The sequence below is a fragment of the Haliotis cracherodii genome, unplaced genomic scaffold, assembly GCF_022045235.1.
Source record: "Haliotis cracherodii isolate W230 unplaced genomic scaffold, xgHalCrac1.p SCAF_21, whole genome shotgun sequence".
In the NCBI taxonomy this organism is placed as follows: domain Eukaryota; kingdom Metazoa; phylum Mollusca; class Gastropoda; order Lepetellida; family Haliotidae; genus Haliotis; species Haliotis cracherodii.
This window is the reverse complement of record NW_027266277.1, coordinates 4,842,178-4,860,352: the sequence shown is the minus strand read 5'-3', so window position 1 is coordinate 4,860,352 and position 18,175 is coordinate 4,842,178. Positions and strand designations below refer to the sequence as shown.

General features: G+C 40.5%; 1 protein-coding gene across 1 annotated transcript in view; it reads right to left on the bottom strand.

The window, feature by feature from the left end:
• The window catches only part of LOC139470895 (G-protein coupled receptor dmsr-1-like), a 126,974-nt gene extending 124,532 nt beyond the window's left edge, over positions 1-2,442 (bottom strand). The window contains exon 1 of the mRNA XM_071253220.1: positions 2,407-2,442. Within this exon, the coding sequence (XP_071109321.1) occupies positions 2,407-2,441 (35 nt within the window). The 5' untranslated portion in view covers position 2,442. The remainder of the gene's footprint in view (positions 1-2,406) is intronic.
• Positions 2,443-18,175: the final 15,733 nt, after the last annotated feature.

The following is an 18,175-nucleotide window of genomic DNA, read 5'->3' as shown; positions in this document are numbered from 1 at the left end:
GCCATATAAGGTAGCTTGGTTGTAGCACGTCAGTGTTATTGCACGACACGGCTTGTGTTCAAAGTAATCTGCCGGTTGGATTAAAGTTCAAGTTTCATGACCCTATCGTATGACGGTCACCACAATTTTTCTTTTGCAGGACGCCGAGGGTTAACGTTTTCAACCAAATCCGAGGAAAAGTGTTTTCTCCTGCTTATAAACTGTCATTAACAAATATGAAGTGTTAAATCATTCCCTCCTTAAAAGAAACATATGACTCCAACGTGTATACGGTTCTGACGGCTGCCATGACACCGGGTTAAAGTAAGGCGAAGATCACAAACTTCACGTTCAAAACGCGGGTTATAAGCACGTGGTCTAATACAGTCTTCAGCAATAGAAAAGTACAGCTCGTTGCGGTGAATAATTGTCTTGCAAATAAAGTAAAACCATGTCAATGATGGCTGTTTTGGGGTGTCACGAGGACCCACGCATCGTTTAGAAATTCCAAAGATAACTTCATTTCAAGCTTCTTACCTCTGATTGACTGATCCAGTTGCATTCACATAGGAAGCTGATTGTCCGTATGTTTACTGCAACTACATCTTTTGCTAATAATTAAATGGAAATAAACGCGTATATGATGTAATGAATCTGTACTAAATAGATGTTTATAATTCCGGATGTTTGCTCCGTATTCAAAAAGGAAGTACGCTTTATTCAACCTTGACACATGTCTACAGTTCAGATATCGAAGCTATCAATAAATTAAAATATCAGGAGGCAGGATGCTGTGCCTGAGGAGGAACGTACATAGACGGCTGTCCATTTTTTATTGTATGTTTCAGAATGTAACTTGTCAACCCGTGTCTTATTTATGTTCGTTAATTGTTACTTCATTTGTGAGATTTCACTTTGCCGTTTAACGAAATCAGATGCTATATATAACCCCGAAAGTAGTGGAATATAACAAAAGTGGAATTTTCCTGCACTTTCGGAATAAGGTTCCACATGATGAATGCACATGATCATAATATAGATGCCGGGTATACTGTTGTACGTCAGATTCGATCTGCTGGATCTGCAGTTTCATTGGTAGCTATTTATAGCCATGCCGTACTTTCCCTGACACAATTCATTATGTTTTTATTTCAGAAGAAGGAAACTTTTTAAAATGTCTGAAATGAATATCTGGTTCTATTTACCATTCAGGCAAATATTGTCGAGGCAATAAAATAGGAATGATTGAGACTTGTAAAGTGATCTCCACTGAGTCGTCTTAGCGCTCGTGTACTTAACCGCAGACTTACAAGACTGTTAGTTCTAAACTCACTTTGTGAAAAAGAGATCAGGCATCAAAGGGCAAATGTTCATGTTACGTGTATTCATGGATAATTCCTTGGTATTCTTTCTTTTTCACCATCTACTTACGTCAAATCCAAACTTACAATCGCATTTCTACACAAACAAACACATGATACTAACAGAACCAGCGTTATTTTATAAGTCATTCGGGAATCAAAACAACTCAAAAGGAGCCTTCAAGAAGCATTATGAATGTCAAAGACAGACATCTTTTTGGGAATGTATCATCTGAAATGTAAGCAACACCCTGCTGCCCGCAACACGATGTGTTGTTGCACCTTTCCTGGGGTACTGCGAAATATCGCTAGACGACCTAACAATTATTCCCAGAAGTAACGTTGTTAGGTGGTCGAGTCGGTATATTTGGACAATCCCTGAATATCACAAGCTTCAATGGAAATGGTAACTGACAGCTGCACTCTTGTCTTTGCATTTTCTATAGGGAACGATTGTCGTATATCTGGCATTGGTTCAAGAGATATAAATTTAGATATTTCTATTATGCCTTCATGGAGGCTTTATGTTGCTCAATTGGTAAGACGGATTTTAAAAAAAAAAACTTTGGTTGATGAGAACTTTTACAAACTTTCATAGCTTAGGTAAAAATCATGCAAACTGGCTTCTCACTATGTCTCACGGTTTCATTAGATATTAATTCTACGTCATTCATTTCCAACACGAGGAATCATAAAACAGAGTATATGCATTGAAAGGATGTAGAAATGGATGAACACTTTGAGGAGATGCACCGTAAAGGAAGTCAATCATATGGTTGTTATAATAGACATCACTATGCTTGTGACAATGAATCTTATTATATTAGAAGGGCGGTGTGCGTTAAGTTATTTGACTGACTCTAGTGACTGTTCTCCATGTCACGAAAGTCTCAAGCACAAAGCGCAGGCTGACATTTAGTAAATGCAACTAATTTATACAATTCTTGTATCCGAGAACACGTGAAACGTGTCACTTCAGTATGTGATGGAGCAACCATTTTAAAACAGCACGAAATAAATTAACATGGAAACCTAACACTAAAATGATTATTGAAAATGGCCTCACCACTGCCACGCAGACTTGCAGATGCCCAAAAGCATCATCTTCATTCCAGTGTCGGTTTGTCTCAGCGTCCTGTATACTCCATTTGATGACCATAAAAATGTCCAGTATTGATCTGAATTTCTTCCTATGTATATTGGCGACACAGGAGTTGTTGCTTTTGTAGAGTGAAGTCTAGCATGGTTACCCGTCACTCCTTGAGCATTGTTTTGAGGGATTGAACACGGCCCACACTTGGGAAGCTTTTCAATAAGTTACAACGCGTTCCATGTCATACTGGCAAATCTCCCTGAAATAACAAGCGATCAGTCACTGCCCCATGTAAGGAATAGTTCCATACCTACAGGTACGCAATGACACGCACATCTAAATGCAACAAGATCATCAATAATCATGTGTCCCCATGTCAGTTGACCACGCATTGTATAATCTCAAAGGGAACAGACGTTGTTCATTACGACACAGTTGGTTTATGGATCTTGTAAAATGCTAAGAAAGTTTATAAATAAATATCAGCAATGTTGTTTAATTGATAAGAAGCATTAACAATTTGAATTATGATCATGTTTCTCTCTTAAAACAGATTTAGAGTTTAGTGGTATTCAATTACGTGATATTTAGGTTTAGACACGTAGCGCAAGATTTGTCCTCTATTCAGAGTGAGTGAATATTTCGTGCATTTCGAATATTTGTGCAGTTATTCTCAGCGTTCTCCCCAGAAGGGAACGTTGCATTGTATTGACCCAACCTACCGCACATGATTTTGAGGATGCGAACGTAAACAGTGGTGCTTGATGGAATGTCTTTGTTACGAATTTCCCCAAAAGGTTCATGATTGAATTTGTTATTGTAAAACACATTCACACATTGATCGGATAGACGTTGTCAGTTCAAGTTTTGTTCTTGTTCCTATACATGCAACAGATATGTACATATCATGCTGGTTCGTATTTTCACTATAAATGACATGGAGGTGTGGAAATGTCAACGTGTGCATGTGGTACTAATCATAGAATCTTCCCACAATTTAACGCTTCGAGGTCTAAATAGTATCTGTGTTCTGTGCAAACAAGAATCTTCAAATACTCTCAAGCAGTTGGGGCATATCTGGAGCAGGCCTTTTCCATACGTAAACACAGGTAACCTAGTACAGTAGTCTCAAAACGACCTTCCGACCTCTACGAACATTGTGCCCGGCAGACAACTCATCAGTGCGGTCGTTAATCAAAATCCACCCCACTGACCCAGACTAGCTAGGATTTGCCGACCCTGTAGTGCCATTTCTGACAGTAAAATAACATAATCTATCAACACGGGCATATATTGGTAAACAGACTGATCACCATTAGGGCATCGGGGTTCAACCATCTTCTGCACATATACCTTGCTGAAATAACAACCACTGAAATGTGAATCTGATTGCTTATCAAACGGCGGCGTTTCTTAGCTACTATAAATACCTAACATTCCACTAGATAAAAAATTGGTCCATTACAGGGGTATCAGTCCTTTTTAACATGATAGGACACAGGACGAGCGGCTGTATGATATCTGTCGAGACAGAGATGCATCAACTCATATTTCAAATGATGTATGTCCGTGTTTCCTTCCTACACATACCATCGATTTATCCCTCAGGGAGACGTGTGAATGTGGGTGTCTCCTTATGTGGTATCAGCTGGCAAGACCGTTGATGCACCTACTGTGACATGTGTGCATGTCTAAAACATGAGTAACATTCGAAGTGTCTATTTCTGGTGCCTAATCAATACTAACATATGTTCCTTAATATCCTGATTGTTAAGTAATGGTGCCAGACAATACTGGGCCATGTGTGGTTTATTAACATTCTGAAACAAGCTGATACATTCTAAACTGATGTCTAGATTTTCAAACGTTCTTAATTAAGATTAATCTTTACAACTAAAGTTCAAATTTAATTTAAGTTCAGATACACTGTTGCAGATCCTACAAAAGCTCCGACAACTTCGGCTGGACTTTTTCCTATTGACGTCACGGGGACTTCCCAGCCACTGACAAAAAGTCCAACATGGAGAAGTAACACGAAATGCTTGACCATATTGTCAGGTCAAATTGTTTAACATACATACATTTGAGTGACTTTCGGCACAATCCTACATATATCCTACACGTAGACGTTTTGTTCTTATGGACAATGATGTCATGGCTACCCTAACGCAATGCTGATCTACTAATTAAATGTTATATTGGGGCTAATCACAAAGATGGCACGATAAAAATATGAAAAGACATACATGAATTCTTTCGAGCAGAATCCCGGATAACGTTAGACAACTTCACAACATCCCCAATAACGTTAGACATCTTCACAACATCCCCAGTAACGTTAGACATCTTCACGACATCGCCAGTAACGTTAGACATCTTAACGACATCTCCAATAACGTTAGACACCTTAACAACATCCCCAATAACGTTAGACATCTTCACGACATCCCCAATAACGGTAGACATCTTCACGACATCCCCATTAACGTTAGACATCTTAACGACATCCCCAATAACGTTAGATATCTTAACAACATCCCTAATAACGTTAGACATCTTCACGACATCCCAAATAACCTTAGGCATCTTCACGACATCCCCAATAACGGGGCTAATCACAAAGATGGCACGATAAAAATATGAAAAGACATACATGAATTCTTTTGAGCAAAAAAATTATCAGGGCAGAATCCCCAATAACGTTACACATCTTCACAACATCTCCAATAACGTAAGACATCTTCACGACATCCCTAATAACGTTAGATACCTTCACGTCACCCCCAACAACGTTAGACATCTTCACGACATCCCCAATAACGTTAGCCATTTTCACGACATCCCCAATAACGTTAGACATCTTCACAACATCCCCAATAACGTTAGACATTTTCACGACATCCCAAATAACGTTAGACATCTTCACAACATCCCCAATAACGTTAGACATTTTCACGACATCCCCAGTAACGTTTGACAGCTTCACAACATCCCTCATATCGTTAGACATCTTCACGACATCCCCAATAACGATGGATATCTTCACGATATCCCCAATAACGTTACACGTCTTCACGACCTCCCCAATAATGTTAGACATCTTCACAAAATTCCCAATAACGTTTGACGTCTTCGCGACATCCCCGGGGGCACGGGTCGCCCAGTCGTCTAAGATGCCGCGATTCGCTGTGCAGAGTTGCGTCCCTTGGCACGCCAGAAACCTATGATTGTTGGTTCGAATCCCGGTTCGCCCGATTGTGTTTCTAGGTTGTCAGCACCATACCCGTGCTCGTGGGTTTCACCAAAGTGGTAAACGTCTGCGACCTGCATTACTTCGGGCTTTCCTCCCACATTAAGCTGACACGCCGCGATATGACTGGAATACTGTTTAAAGCAGCGTAAAACCCAACTCACCCACTCACCCAATAACGTTAGACATTTTCACGACATCCCCAATAACGTTGGACAGCTTCACAACATCCCCAATAACGTTGGACAGCTTCACAACATCCCCAATAACGTTGGACAGGTTCACAACATCCCCAGTAACGTTAGACATCTTCACAACATCTTTGGGAAAGAATTACACACCATTGACTTACACACCAGAGCCACTCTGAAGAGTTTAACAAATGTCACAGCCATATGTCTCGCGGGAACAAAGGTAATAATGTCGTACAATGCTGAGTCAAGCATGGATACCGTATGCTCGTCAGCCATTACCGCTCGTTATGTCTAATGTCGAGGTTTTTGTTCCATTAATCTATCACCACGGAAATTTCGAACATGAATGTGAGGCGAAATAAATGTACCGGAAATATGATGCTTGTGTTCTAGTCTCACTGCATTTGCTATGTGCAACCGATTGCCTCTTCAGATCACTCACCGTCGTTCGACAACTTGACAGTAAGATATACATGTATACGGTAACTCACCATCCATTAGACCACTTCAAAAAGTAAGAAACCTACGGCAACTCACTGTCGTTGAATGACAAATGACATATAACACCGCTACAGTATAAGTTTAATAGCATCAACATGCGTTTATGTCTTATGAACAAAGCTACAGCTCCCTGCAATACATGGGAAAGCTTCATTGAGGACTGCAAGCACGTGTTCATTTGAAAAAACATGTTGTATATTGCTAAAGCATGAATATCAGAGATAATGGGTCATGAAATAAGATCACGAAGAGTATAACGTAATCCCATTAAGTTAAGAAACTGACATTGACATGCACGTTCAGATATTTCTCGTCTATTGATGATAGTTTTGCCTCCTCAATAATTTACATAGCTTGTTGTAATTCTTAAATAATACCGTTAATCGGTTTATGTTCAGTGCCTTTATTTTGATACTTACTTTTCCAGGTGGATATAGTAGTTAATTTGCTATTCATGTTTTCCCCCATGTGAAGAAAAACACTTCGGCTAAGCGCCCCAGACTATTCTATTTCCCGACTGTCTCCGAGGTCCGCGCACGGTCTATATAAATTGTGTCAGGATCTTTACCCCCAGGATTTGTAAGGACGTTTTTCAGTTGGTACACTAGTGGGTGGTCGCCCCAAAAAGGTTTTGTAAGTAAGCGATTACAGGGCAGTTTTGATCCAGTATTGACCTACTCTGATTGTATTGAACTGTGGATTAAGTAACATTCCCGTTGTTTGGGGAATTTTAGTATTTCCTAGCTCAGTCAAAAGTATTTTGACGAGTTTGATATTCAGTCATTCTCAGTATTTTATTGTCAAAGTGACTTATTTTAGGGATACGCCCACTGTGTTCATTTCCCGTTATTTAACCAAGCCGAGGCTATTTACTCATTAGATTGTTGAGTTAATTAACTCAGGTGTTAATTATGGATCTTGTCAAAGTAATGTTTTAGCTACTCTGTAGTTTATTACAGTTAAACAGATGCTTAGGTAAGCCGTTTGTGTATTTGTTCTCATTCACTATATCAGCAATCATTGTCAGTATAGACTGGGTTTTATATCTGACGTCCTTTGATACAATTAACTGACAGTAATAAACCTTTGAATCTATTGACACGTTTTTATTTTTACGTTATTCTTGTTTAATGACACCCCTGATCAATGGAGCACGGCTCTTTGGAAGGATCCGTGTTATTTTGGGCACGTCCGGGACAGCTCTAGTTTTAGGATAAGAGGGTCCATATTGTTTTTGGGCCAAACCTGTTTTTTAGTGGTTGTATTTGCGCCTCAGTGGTAGGACAGTTGGACATAGGACAATGTAGGAGTCAAGTTGGTGACAGGATTAAAATAAATGATTATTATCGTTACCTACCTAACATTGATGAGTCTGATCTAGAAAGTTTCTTCAGGCAGTTTGAAAGGATAGTGGGTGAGTTACAATGGCTTGGGGACTATTGGCATATTCTTGTTCATAAAGACAAAGCAACTATATAACTCATTGGATGATGTGCACGCTAGGGATTACCAATACATTAAAGCAGTAACATTCTCAGGGCTTATGAGGTGACCAGTGAAGCGTATCGTCAGCAATTTCGAGGTGTCAAGAAGGCAGGTTCTGAAAGTTATGCCGAGTTTATTACTAAGAAGGACAATTTGATTGATAAGTGGACCACTGCAGAGTGTGTTAAGGAGTATGAGGTTACAGATTGTTAGGTGTTAGAAGAGGTCCAGGATAGTGCCTGGTTTGAAAGTTCTCTTGTCAGATCAGAAAGTTGTGAAGTTGTCAGAGGTCACTGAGGTGTCAGACAATAATGTTCTTGTTCACAGGGTTCAGTCATCAGGTGAAGGCTCTCCTCATTATAGTGCAGGTTTCTGCAGTAATGGTAATTTCAGTAATTGCAATCGTGGTCCGCATGGTAGTCATACTAATGGCTATGGCAATCGTGGTCAAAGTCAGAATCTTGATAGTATGGCCAAGCCTGTGGTAGTCAACATGGAAGCAAGAATAATTTGTCTCCAGCCAGGGTGTTATTCCCAGAGTACCCAAGCATAGATGTAGTTATTGTGGCATGTGAAATCACTTGGTCGTAGATTGTTTCCAATAGAAAAGGGATAATCAGTCGACAATAGCCTTTGCTCAGACTGCAGCAGGCATGGAGGGTAGATTGATAGTCGGTCCAGTTGGTCGCTATGGTAAATATGTGCAGAGTGGTTTTGTGTGAGATGTGTTCAGTAGGAATCTCTCAAGCACGCTGTCAGTGTATCGCGACATGGGAGCTTGGCAATCACTTATGTTCACCTCATCAGTCCCCAAATTGAGTACTGGTGATGTTGCAAATCTTCGTGGCACAGGGAAGGGCTGTGTTTGTCTCGTTATAAAAGTATAGATAGATCAAGTTTGTTACTGGTGAAGTGATTGTAGGCGTATCGGACGTATTGCCAATGTGAGGTGTAGAAGTATTGTTGGGCAATGACTTAACAGATAAGTGTTGTTCAGGTGGATGTAATCAGTCATTAGTGGTTAGCCAGTTTCCAGTAGAGGCTAGTCCAGATAATCCATACATTTTCCCGGCATGTGTCACTTCTAGGTCTAGGTCCAAGATCAGACAGTTAGATGAGGTAATTGACTTATCTGACACCTGTGTATCAGCTGTATTTGACGAGGCAGAAAAGCTCACCATGATAGGACTAAGACCTATGAGCAGGTCAGTTTTGATTATATCTCGCCAGGGAAGTACAGTGACATAGCAGATTCCTGTAAGCTTTGTCATGTTTGTCAATATATCATGAAAACCCAATCAGGTTATGTTGAAAATAATGCCAGTGGGTGAGACTTTCTCCAAGGTCATTATTGGTCCGTTACCAAAGACTACTCAGGGCAATCAGTACTTGTTAACGGTGATGTGCGTTAATATGATGTTCCTGGAGTCTATACCGTTACATAAGGCTCTCATTAAGTACTTCACAATTCAGTCAGATCAGGGGTTGAATTTTATGTCTAGGTTAGACAGGTCATGTTGTTAATGGAGGTAAATCAGGTGAGGTCCAGTGTCTATCACCCTGAGTCCCAAGGAGCTTTAGAACGTTGCCAAAAGAATGTTGAGGTGAGTTTGTTTGGAGCATTAGATGGACTGGGATGTAGGTTCCCTAAATGTGTTTTTCGCTGGTAGGGATGCTAGACAGGAATTTACCGATTTACCCATTTGAGTTGGTCTCTGGTCATACGGCCCCTTGAAGTTGGTAAAAGGCAAGTGGCTAGGTTGTGTTGCTGAGATAAAAGACAGGCTCTGGTAAGCTAGCAATTTAGCTAAGCAACACTTGTTTACTGTTCAGTGAAAGGCGAAGGTTCATTTTAACAACAAGGCTTCTGATAAGCAATTCAAAGCCGGTGACCAAGTGTTTCTCTATCTGCCCATCCAAAAGTCCACCCTCAAAGCTAAATTCTTTGGCCCATACACAGTTAAACGCAAGGTTAACGATGGAGGGTATGTTATCATTACACCAGATAGAGGCAGGAAAGAGATATATTGTCAAGTTAATTTGCTGCAGGCGTACCAAGCTACACGTGCCACACAGCCGGCCTGTGTAGTCACCCTCCGGTGGTGAAGAAGTTATGGAAGCCAAATTAAGTAACAGTGAAGTCCTGTCTGACTTAGAGAACGAGCTACGGCATCTTCAAAGTAAAAAAAAGAGAAGAATTGAAGACTGTCATCGCAGATCAGGATCTTGTTTCAGAATGTTCCTGGTACTACCAACGTCATGGTGTTAGACGTTGACGTGGACGAGTACGTGGGCGACGCCAAGCCAGTCAAGTAGCATCCTTACCGTCTCAACCCTTACAAGACCTGCCTTACTGAAGCAGGAGATCGACGCCATTTTGTGACAGGGAGTGACTGAGCCCAGCGACGGAGAGCGGAGTTCCCCCTGAGTGGTGATGCCAAAGCCTAAGAATCAGTTCCGTGTCTGTGCCGAAATGATAGATCAATGCCCACGTGAGAGACGACTTACATCCTCGGGCCATGCACCAACGACGGCATAGACAGCGAGAGGAGTGTCGGGTCTAAGACAGCAAACGTGGAAGCCATCATGAACATTTCCAAACCACGGACAAAGAAGTAATGTTGTTTTTTACGGCACTCTTGAAGAAAAAATACGACGATCGTGTGGACTAGGCCATGCAACGTTGCTGATGAGACCCTAAGAACTTCGTTGTCATCAAAGCGGGCAGGACCCAGGTTCGATCAACCATTCAAGCTCACCGTAGATGCTAGCAACACTGAATGTAGCGCTGTTCTATTTCAAAAGGACACACTATCAAATAATGATGATACCAGGTGTTCTAGAAAAGGTGAGCGTACAGGTTGCACTTTCCACAAACACATGTTAGGCCAAGTCAATTGTTTACCTGAAAAAAAACATGGAATATCTGGTACAAGTCAAAAAAGGGAATTGTATCGGATATATTCTTGTCACTGATGAGTCAAATTTGGAAATGTCCTCCACATGTCTATCATTAAAATGTTTGGAAAGCTTTACTGAGACCTTGAATGTTGTAACCTTGATCAAACAATTTCTTAACAAGCGTTGTATGACGCTCTTTGTAGAAAGAACATGCTTGATTGTACCTTAAAAGTTGTGAAACACATAGGGCTGGACCTGATGGAATATTACTCGACGTCAACGGAAAGTTGACTAGTTTATGGTTATATGACACGCCCTGATGTCACGAACAGTGTCCACTCACAAGCTACCATCATGGTCAAGCTATCTTAAACACTGTATCTCACCAATCAATAGGGATTGAGTGGAAAAGATCTTTAATATAGCTCTAGCCCAAATGCTTTTTTCCGTCTCTAGTGATCAACGTGGTCTAAACGTGCTGATAGGACCTTCATTGTAGAGTTGACACCATTAGGAATGCAGTAAGATCGGATGCAATCGCTGGAGATGAAGAGCTTGTGTATTTGATGAAAGTGGGCTGTGATTAGAGGAGAACTGGCCTGAGAATGGAGGACCACTCTATTGGTTCACTTGTAACGGATCAAATTGAAAAGTGCTTTTGCACGTTATTTCCTACGGACAGAGCAACGGATTAAAATATGTTTACTGGATTGTAAACGAGAGATGGTAAAAATTTGTTTTCTTCAAATGTAATGCAGATGAAATGAGTAAATGTGGCTCCATGATTCAGTCGGTAAACAACTAGTATAATGGCAAGGCGGTCTCCAAATCATCGAGTCTGGTTCAGGTCCCTGTTGCACAAAGCGATCGACAATTATAGGAATGGGAATTATGATCACCATAGCGCTGCAGGTGCTTTGTTGAAGGGGGCCATTGAAAACCAGCAAATATTGTTTTCTTTTTGCGTCACACGTCTTTGACATCATTTTCACAAAACATCATGTCACGTTATGTACAAAACTGAAAGGTGCTAATCTCACGTAAGTTGCATTTTAAAAAATGACGAACCTTTCTTTACAAGATTACAGACAATGTATATGTGGAGAAGTGAATTACTTGGGATATAGCGTTGAACAGGAGTCCACTTATATCCCGCTTTGTCCGTTAAATGTGGGAGGAAAGCAACAAACAACACATACACCAGAAGTTTAAAGCTTTGGTGAACCCACCAAAAACAATATATAATGGTGCCTACAGACCTTTGTGGTGATATTGTCCTCGTGTAGGGTACTTGCAGTACATATATGCAGCTAATGATTACATAGACAGCATGGGGAATCCATGTTAACATGACCAGAAAACATATAATCAACAAGGTCACAAGTTGGCTTTTGCAACAATAGCACAGTGTTCAAGGAGCTATTTTGCACTGACATGTATGTAGGATATATTTGCGTGGACATGCTGCATCCATGCCATACTATCAAGGGTTACTCGGAATCTGTAGATGTACCATCTAATCCTTTGACATCATAAATTACCCCTTCTCCCTGAATCACGTCACAATTAGCACCAAACGTATGCCTGTGGACAATTCGCGTTTCTGTTAATTAATTTTGTCTTAGAATTGAGGAAGAGGTAAACGCATGCCTCTTGTTCTTGCAGATAAACCCGTGGTACATGTAGAAGTGGCATACATTCTCGAACAGTTACCTCGAGGCCTGTGGCAGTATGACTCTCTAATCAAGGTGTCTGGATCGTCCTACAATAAGTATCTTCACACTATATACCACGTGACATGTCATACCCTACAACATCCCCGGAGACTGCGTGTATGGAGGGATGCAGATACCAGGGTTTATCTCAAAACTCTGTCACAATTATGTTGGCTTCAATGATCATTGATTTGCGGTGTGTTTTTCATGAACTAGCTCGCTGTGGCTTTGATGAAGCACGGGCAATGACATATCGGTAACAGGAACATCTACAAGTGCACACAGGCGATATTAGAGGTGCTGCACTTGTACACAGGGTGATAACAAAAGGAGCAGAACAATGTTAAATGTTTTAAGATTACATTCATTCTTCACATCCATCTAAACATGTTTTGATTGTTAAGCCGCATTGAAAACAGAAATCCAAACGTTGTTTGTATATTTTAAGGCGTGTACAAAACCTACAAATGTGACAAAGAATCAGTTCTAAATTTAGAAAATGACATGTTTAACCATGGCAGAAGTTTCGAGTAGAAGAATTAGCTGAGGAATAGCAGGAATAACACAGGAACTGCTTCAGGTCCTTAGTTCCATTTTCACATACCACCTTTCTGAAATTCTATACTACTGTCGTCCTCCACTGAGGATGCTACATGTTTTTCGATTTCAGAACTCTATTTCTTTGAGTGTATATGCATATAGAGAGACTTTGAGCATATATAGAGCATATGATGTGTTATTGTCATGGAGCTGTGCACAAGCATACAGGTTCACAGGTTTATTATTATAAGTAATAAAACGAGAAGTAGATAAATCAACATAGGACAAGGTAATTGACAACATGTACACAAAGCCAATTAAGTCGGCTGCGACCAATAAACACCTGCGGATTAATTAACTAAACACTCTTATGAATGAATAACCTTGGCTGGGTTAAATAGGGAGATTTAAACACAGAGGGTGTATCCCTAAAATAAGTATCTTGGACATTACAATAGACGAGAAACACTTGAACTACCCTTGTAAACTAAATTCACTTAGACTGCAAGGGATTTCAAACCTTAAAAAAAACGCGGTACTTGACTGACTTAAGTAGTTTCTAGACTCACAATCATTAAAAAGTACTTGACCAAAAGACTCCCAATTCGTAAGTAGGTACTTGACCTAAACTAGACAATCACGGAAAAGTTGGCTATCCACGAGTTACTAGAAAAAAAGGAGTATAAACAACTAGCTCATAAGTTTAGCCCAATACCACCAGAGTAAGTCAGTACTAGATTACAAATGCCCCGGACTTACTTATCAACGAAACCTGAGTTTCGAATGACCATCAAGGAGCAAGACGATGACACCGGCCACGCGACCCCTACCGGTGAAGACAAGGGATTTGGCAGAGGGTCATATCGTGTGTGCTGACCTCGTGGAGAACAACAACCGTGTCCTGGTCAGCAGTGGTACTGCTATAGACTGGGGAGCTACACAAAGACTTAGTGTGTTTCCTAACGTAGGGAAATCCTGAAGCAAACTAACTATGGAACCAAGCCGGAAGATGCAAGTATCAAAACAAAGCGCTGAAGATAATATCCAACAGTACCATGAAACATTTACAACCACACATGTTCAATTATTGAGATGGCAAAAATAATCATAAATACATGAGAAATGTCTAATAGTTCCATAACATATAATTATTATTATTTTATCCTATTTTGTATTACAGTTTAATAAAGTCACAAAATGTATTCCATCGTGCTGTCTGCTACCTTTCACCTAAACAAAGCAGTAAGTGTGGGCAATGGTAAGGCAGGGGCCGGGCACACTTGTAATCTATCACAGAAAAAAGAACAAAGCTCGAGTGGTCACTGTCGTCTATTGATTGTATTCCATGTGTCATGAATTGCACCTTATGCAGAAGGTTATCCACACTGATGGGCCATCTTATTGACGGCCTTCCTATTAACCATCGCAACGGAAGATCAGGGCATGAAACGGTGCGAGTTTCTATTCCAGACAAAATTCTCATCTAGTGAGAAAAGTGACGTAAATATAACTGTAGACATTCCGTGTCATAGTGGACAATGGTCGTTGTCGGTCCATCCATCAGGTGTATCCTACTTGTTCCGGTGAGGGCTCTTTACACCAGTCAATGCGTCTGTGCTTTGATGGGTGTGACTGGAGTCGCACCACCGTCTTCACTGATGTGTCTATGTATTGCAAGCCAATTATTTGTGTTCACAATTGCAAATTTTAGTCTGAGATTTCGTTTGCCGAAGAGCCTATTGTCGGGTTTCTGTCTAAAGGAAGCCTAAACCATGGATAAGCATCCCTTGGACGTTGTATCCATAATTTCCGGCGGAAATGGTCTTTTTGGCTACCTAAGACAGTTTGGTTATTGGACGTCAGTGTCTGTGCGAAGTTGAGCAGTTCAGCCGAGGCGAAGATCACGAGCGTCCCATGCAAAAAGCGGATTATAAGCACGTGGTTTTAGCCAATCTTCATTCATGGTCTTGGAAAGGTGTAGTACAACCGTGTGAATGATTGCTCTTATTGGATGTTATAGGGACATTTGTATCGTTTGAAAATTCAAAGCTCATATTCCAGCTGTTGAGCTCTGATTTGAATGATCCAACTGTTTTAGCATATGAGATCGATTGTCCTTATTTTATTGCAAGTACATAAATTGCAATTGAAGTGAAAAGGAAAGTGTATGATACTCTTATCATGTATATGTTTGTAATTCATTGCTCCGGATTCTGAAAGGAAGGGCGCGTGCTTAATTCAACCTATATTAATGTCTACGATTAAGATACCGAAGTTGTAAGGATCTTGGAAAAAGACAATGATATGACGAAGGCAAGCTGCTGTGTCTGAGGATGAACGTGCGAAGACGGCTTTTCAATATGGTCCTCTGTGACATTCTTTTCACTGAATTCTATGCGCGCTCATGCACTTTAGCACAGACTTACAACAATGTTTATCCTAAACTCGCTTTGTACAAAAGGAATTAATCATTAAGGCATATGTTCTGTTACGATCTGCTAAGTTAATATGGACCACTGATATGTTACATGTATACCTGTATATTAATAATTCCTGGATAATCCTTCTTTTCCACCACCTACTTACAAAATCCAAAAACCAAAATGTTATTTCTACTTCAGTAAACAAACACATGATACTAACAGAACCGGTGTTATTTTATAGGTCACTCTGAATCAAAACAACTCAAAAGGAGCCTTCAACAATTATTATGAATGTCAAAGACAGACATCTTTTATTGAATGTGTCATCTGAAATGTGAGCAACACCACGCTGCCCCCAGACAGAGTGACTCTGTGTGTTGTTGCAACTTTACTGACGTACAGCGAAATATCGCTAGACGACCTATTTCGTAGATGTAATGTTGTTAAGCGGTCGAGTCGGTATATTTGGATAGTCCCTGAAGAACACAGGCTTCAGTGGAAATGTTAACTGTTTGACAGGTGCGCACTTGTCTCTGCATATGCTATAGATCACGACTGTCGTATATTTGACATGGATTAAAGCGATATGAATTTAGATGAAATCGTCAGATATTTCTATTATGCCTTCAGATAGATTTTACCTTGTCAAAACTGATCGTTTAAAAACACTTTTACAAACATGTAAATGTTTGGCAAAAGGCACGCATACTGGCGTATCTCACGATGTCTCACGGTTTCGTTAGGAAATATTCTATGTAATTCACTTCAAACACGCGGAGTCATAAGACATCGTAACTGAGTTCAACGGATGCTGAAATGGATGTAAACATTGCAGTCGTATGAACGCTTTCAGGAGATGCACCGTAAAGGAAGACAAGAATGGGAATCATTAAACGAGGCTTGTGATAATCAAAGATGTTGGATTAGAAGGACGGTTTGCTTTAAGTTATTTGACTGACTCGAGTCATTATTCCACATGTCACGAAAGTGTCAATCCCAAAGCGGAGGCTGACATTTAGTAAACGTAACTAATTTACACAACTCGTCAACGAATTACTCCTATGATTTCATGGAAATAATTAAAAATAAATTAACATGGAAACCTAACAATTAATGATTATTGAAAATGTCCTCCCCACTGCCACGCAGACTTGCACCTGCCAAAAAGCATTATCTTCGTTCCACTGCCGGTTTGCCTCAGCGTCCTGTGTAACTCCATTTAATTACCATAAAAACGTCGAATATAGATCTGAATCCCTTCCTACGTAAAACTGGCGACAGAGGAGTGGTTGGTTTTGTAGAGTGAAGCCTGGCATGGTAACCCATCACTCCTTAAGCACACGAACCACCCTTGGGAAACTTTTCAATAAGTTATACAGTACGTTCCATGGCACACTGTGAAATCTCTCTGGAAGACAAGCAATACGCCACTGTCCCATATTAGGAAATAGTTCCATATCTACAGGTGAGCAATGGCAGCATATCTAAATGCAACAAGATCATCAATACCTACGAGGGGTGTTCATTTTAAGATTTCCCCTGACACACTTCCGATGGACCTAGTGGAATGAAACTTGGCATAGGTATTAGTCTTTCTCCACATAGGAACCATCAAGAGTTACACACTTCACCCGTCGTTTTATGCAACTATGGCGACCTCGCTTGTAAAAGCCCTAATTTTGCGTCATCATCATCACTACTCCGTGACCTTGCCTGCAGAAGCTTGGACACGTGCCTTCTTAGGGGGTGGTGACTCCACATGCTTCCATTGCATCGACTGAACTTTAGTCTCAGGATCATAGTGACGGACCCATTTTTCATCCTGTGTGATAAGTCTGTCAAAAAAGTTTGCCTGTTTTGTTTGGCACATGTCCAAAAGATCCTTTGAGCAATTGACTCGTTCCTGCTTTTGGAAAGGTGTGAGCAACCTCGGAATCCATCGTGCAGACACCTTATGCATGTTCAAATTGTCATGGATGATTTTTTCCACAGACCCTACACTGATCTTGACTTCTTGTGCTAACTGGCGAACAGTTATACGTTGGTCTGCCAAAATGGCGGTCTCCACTTGATGGATATTGTCCTCATCAATGGCTAAATGGGGTTGACCAGGAATGGTAGCTGTTTCCACAGATGTCCGACCACACTTGAACTGGCGATGCCAGTGTTTAACAACGTCATATGATTGGGCATCTTCCCCATAAGTTGCTTTCATTTCGAAAGTTTACAAAAGTTTGACAAAAACACGTTGTACATTGCTAAAGCATGAATATCAGAGATAATGGGCCATGGAATAAGATCATGTAGAGGATAGTGTAATTCCATTTTTAAAAAGGTGGGAGTGACTCTTCTTAAGTCAAGAAGCTGACATGGTCTGCATGGGTAGGAAAACATACAGGTACTTATGTACTGCATTGACACTAAGCAGTTGTCCTCGTGGATGATGAACAAACAACTACGCATGTTCGTTCAGCGGAATGTAAACCACATCGACAACCTACAAAGAAATGAGACTAAAAGCTTTCGATCTGTGATTCTTTGTCTCCCATGTGATAATGCTTTATGGCTCTCGTCCACCTTCTCCTGCTTCTTAAGTAACAAACAAACCAAAGCTTCTTTGGAACCTGGACTGGCTACATGTCGACCAATCAATTATAAAGGAAGTCTACGCTCTTTACTTATGTCCTGATCTGTGACTGAAAGACTTAGTCTTAGACATCTATGTTTTAGCTG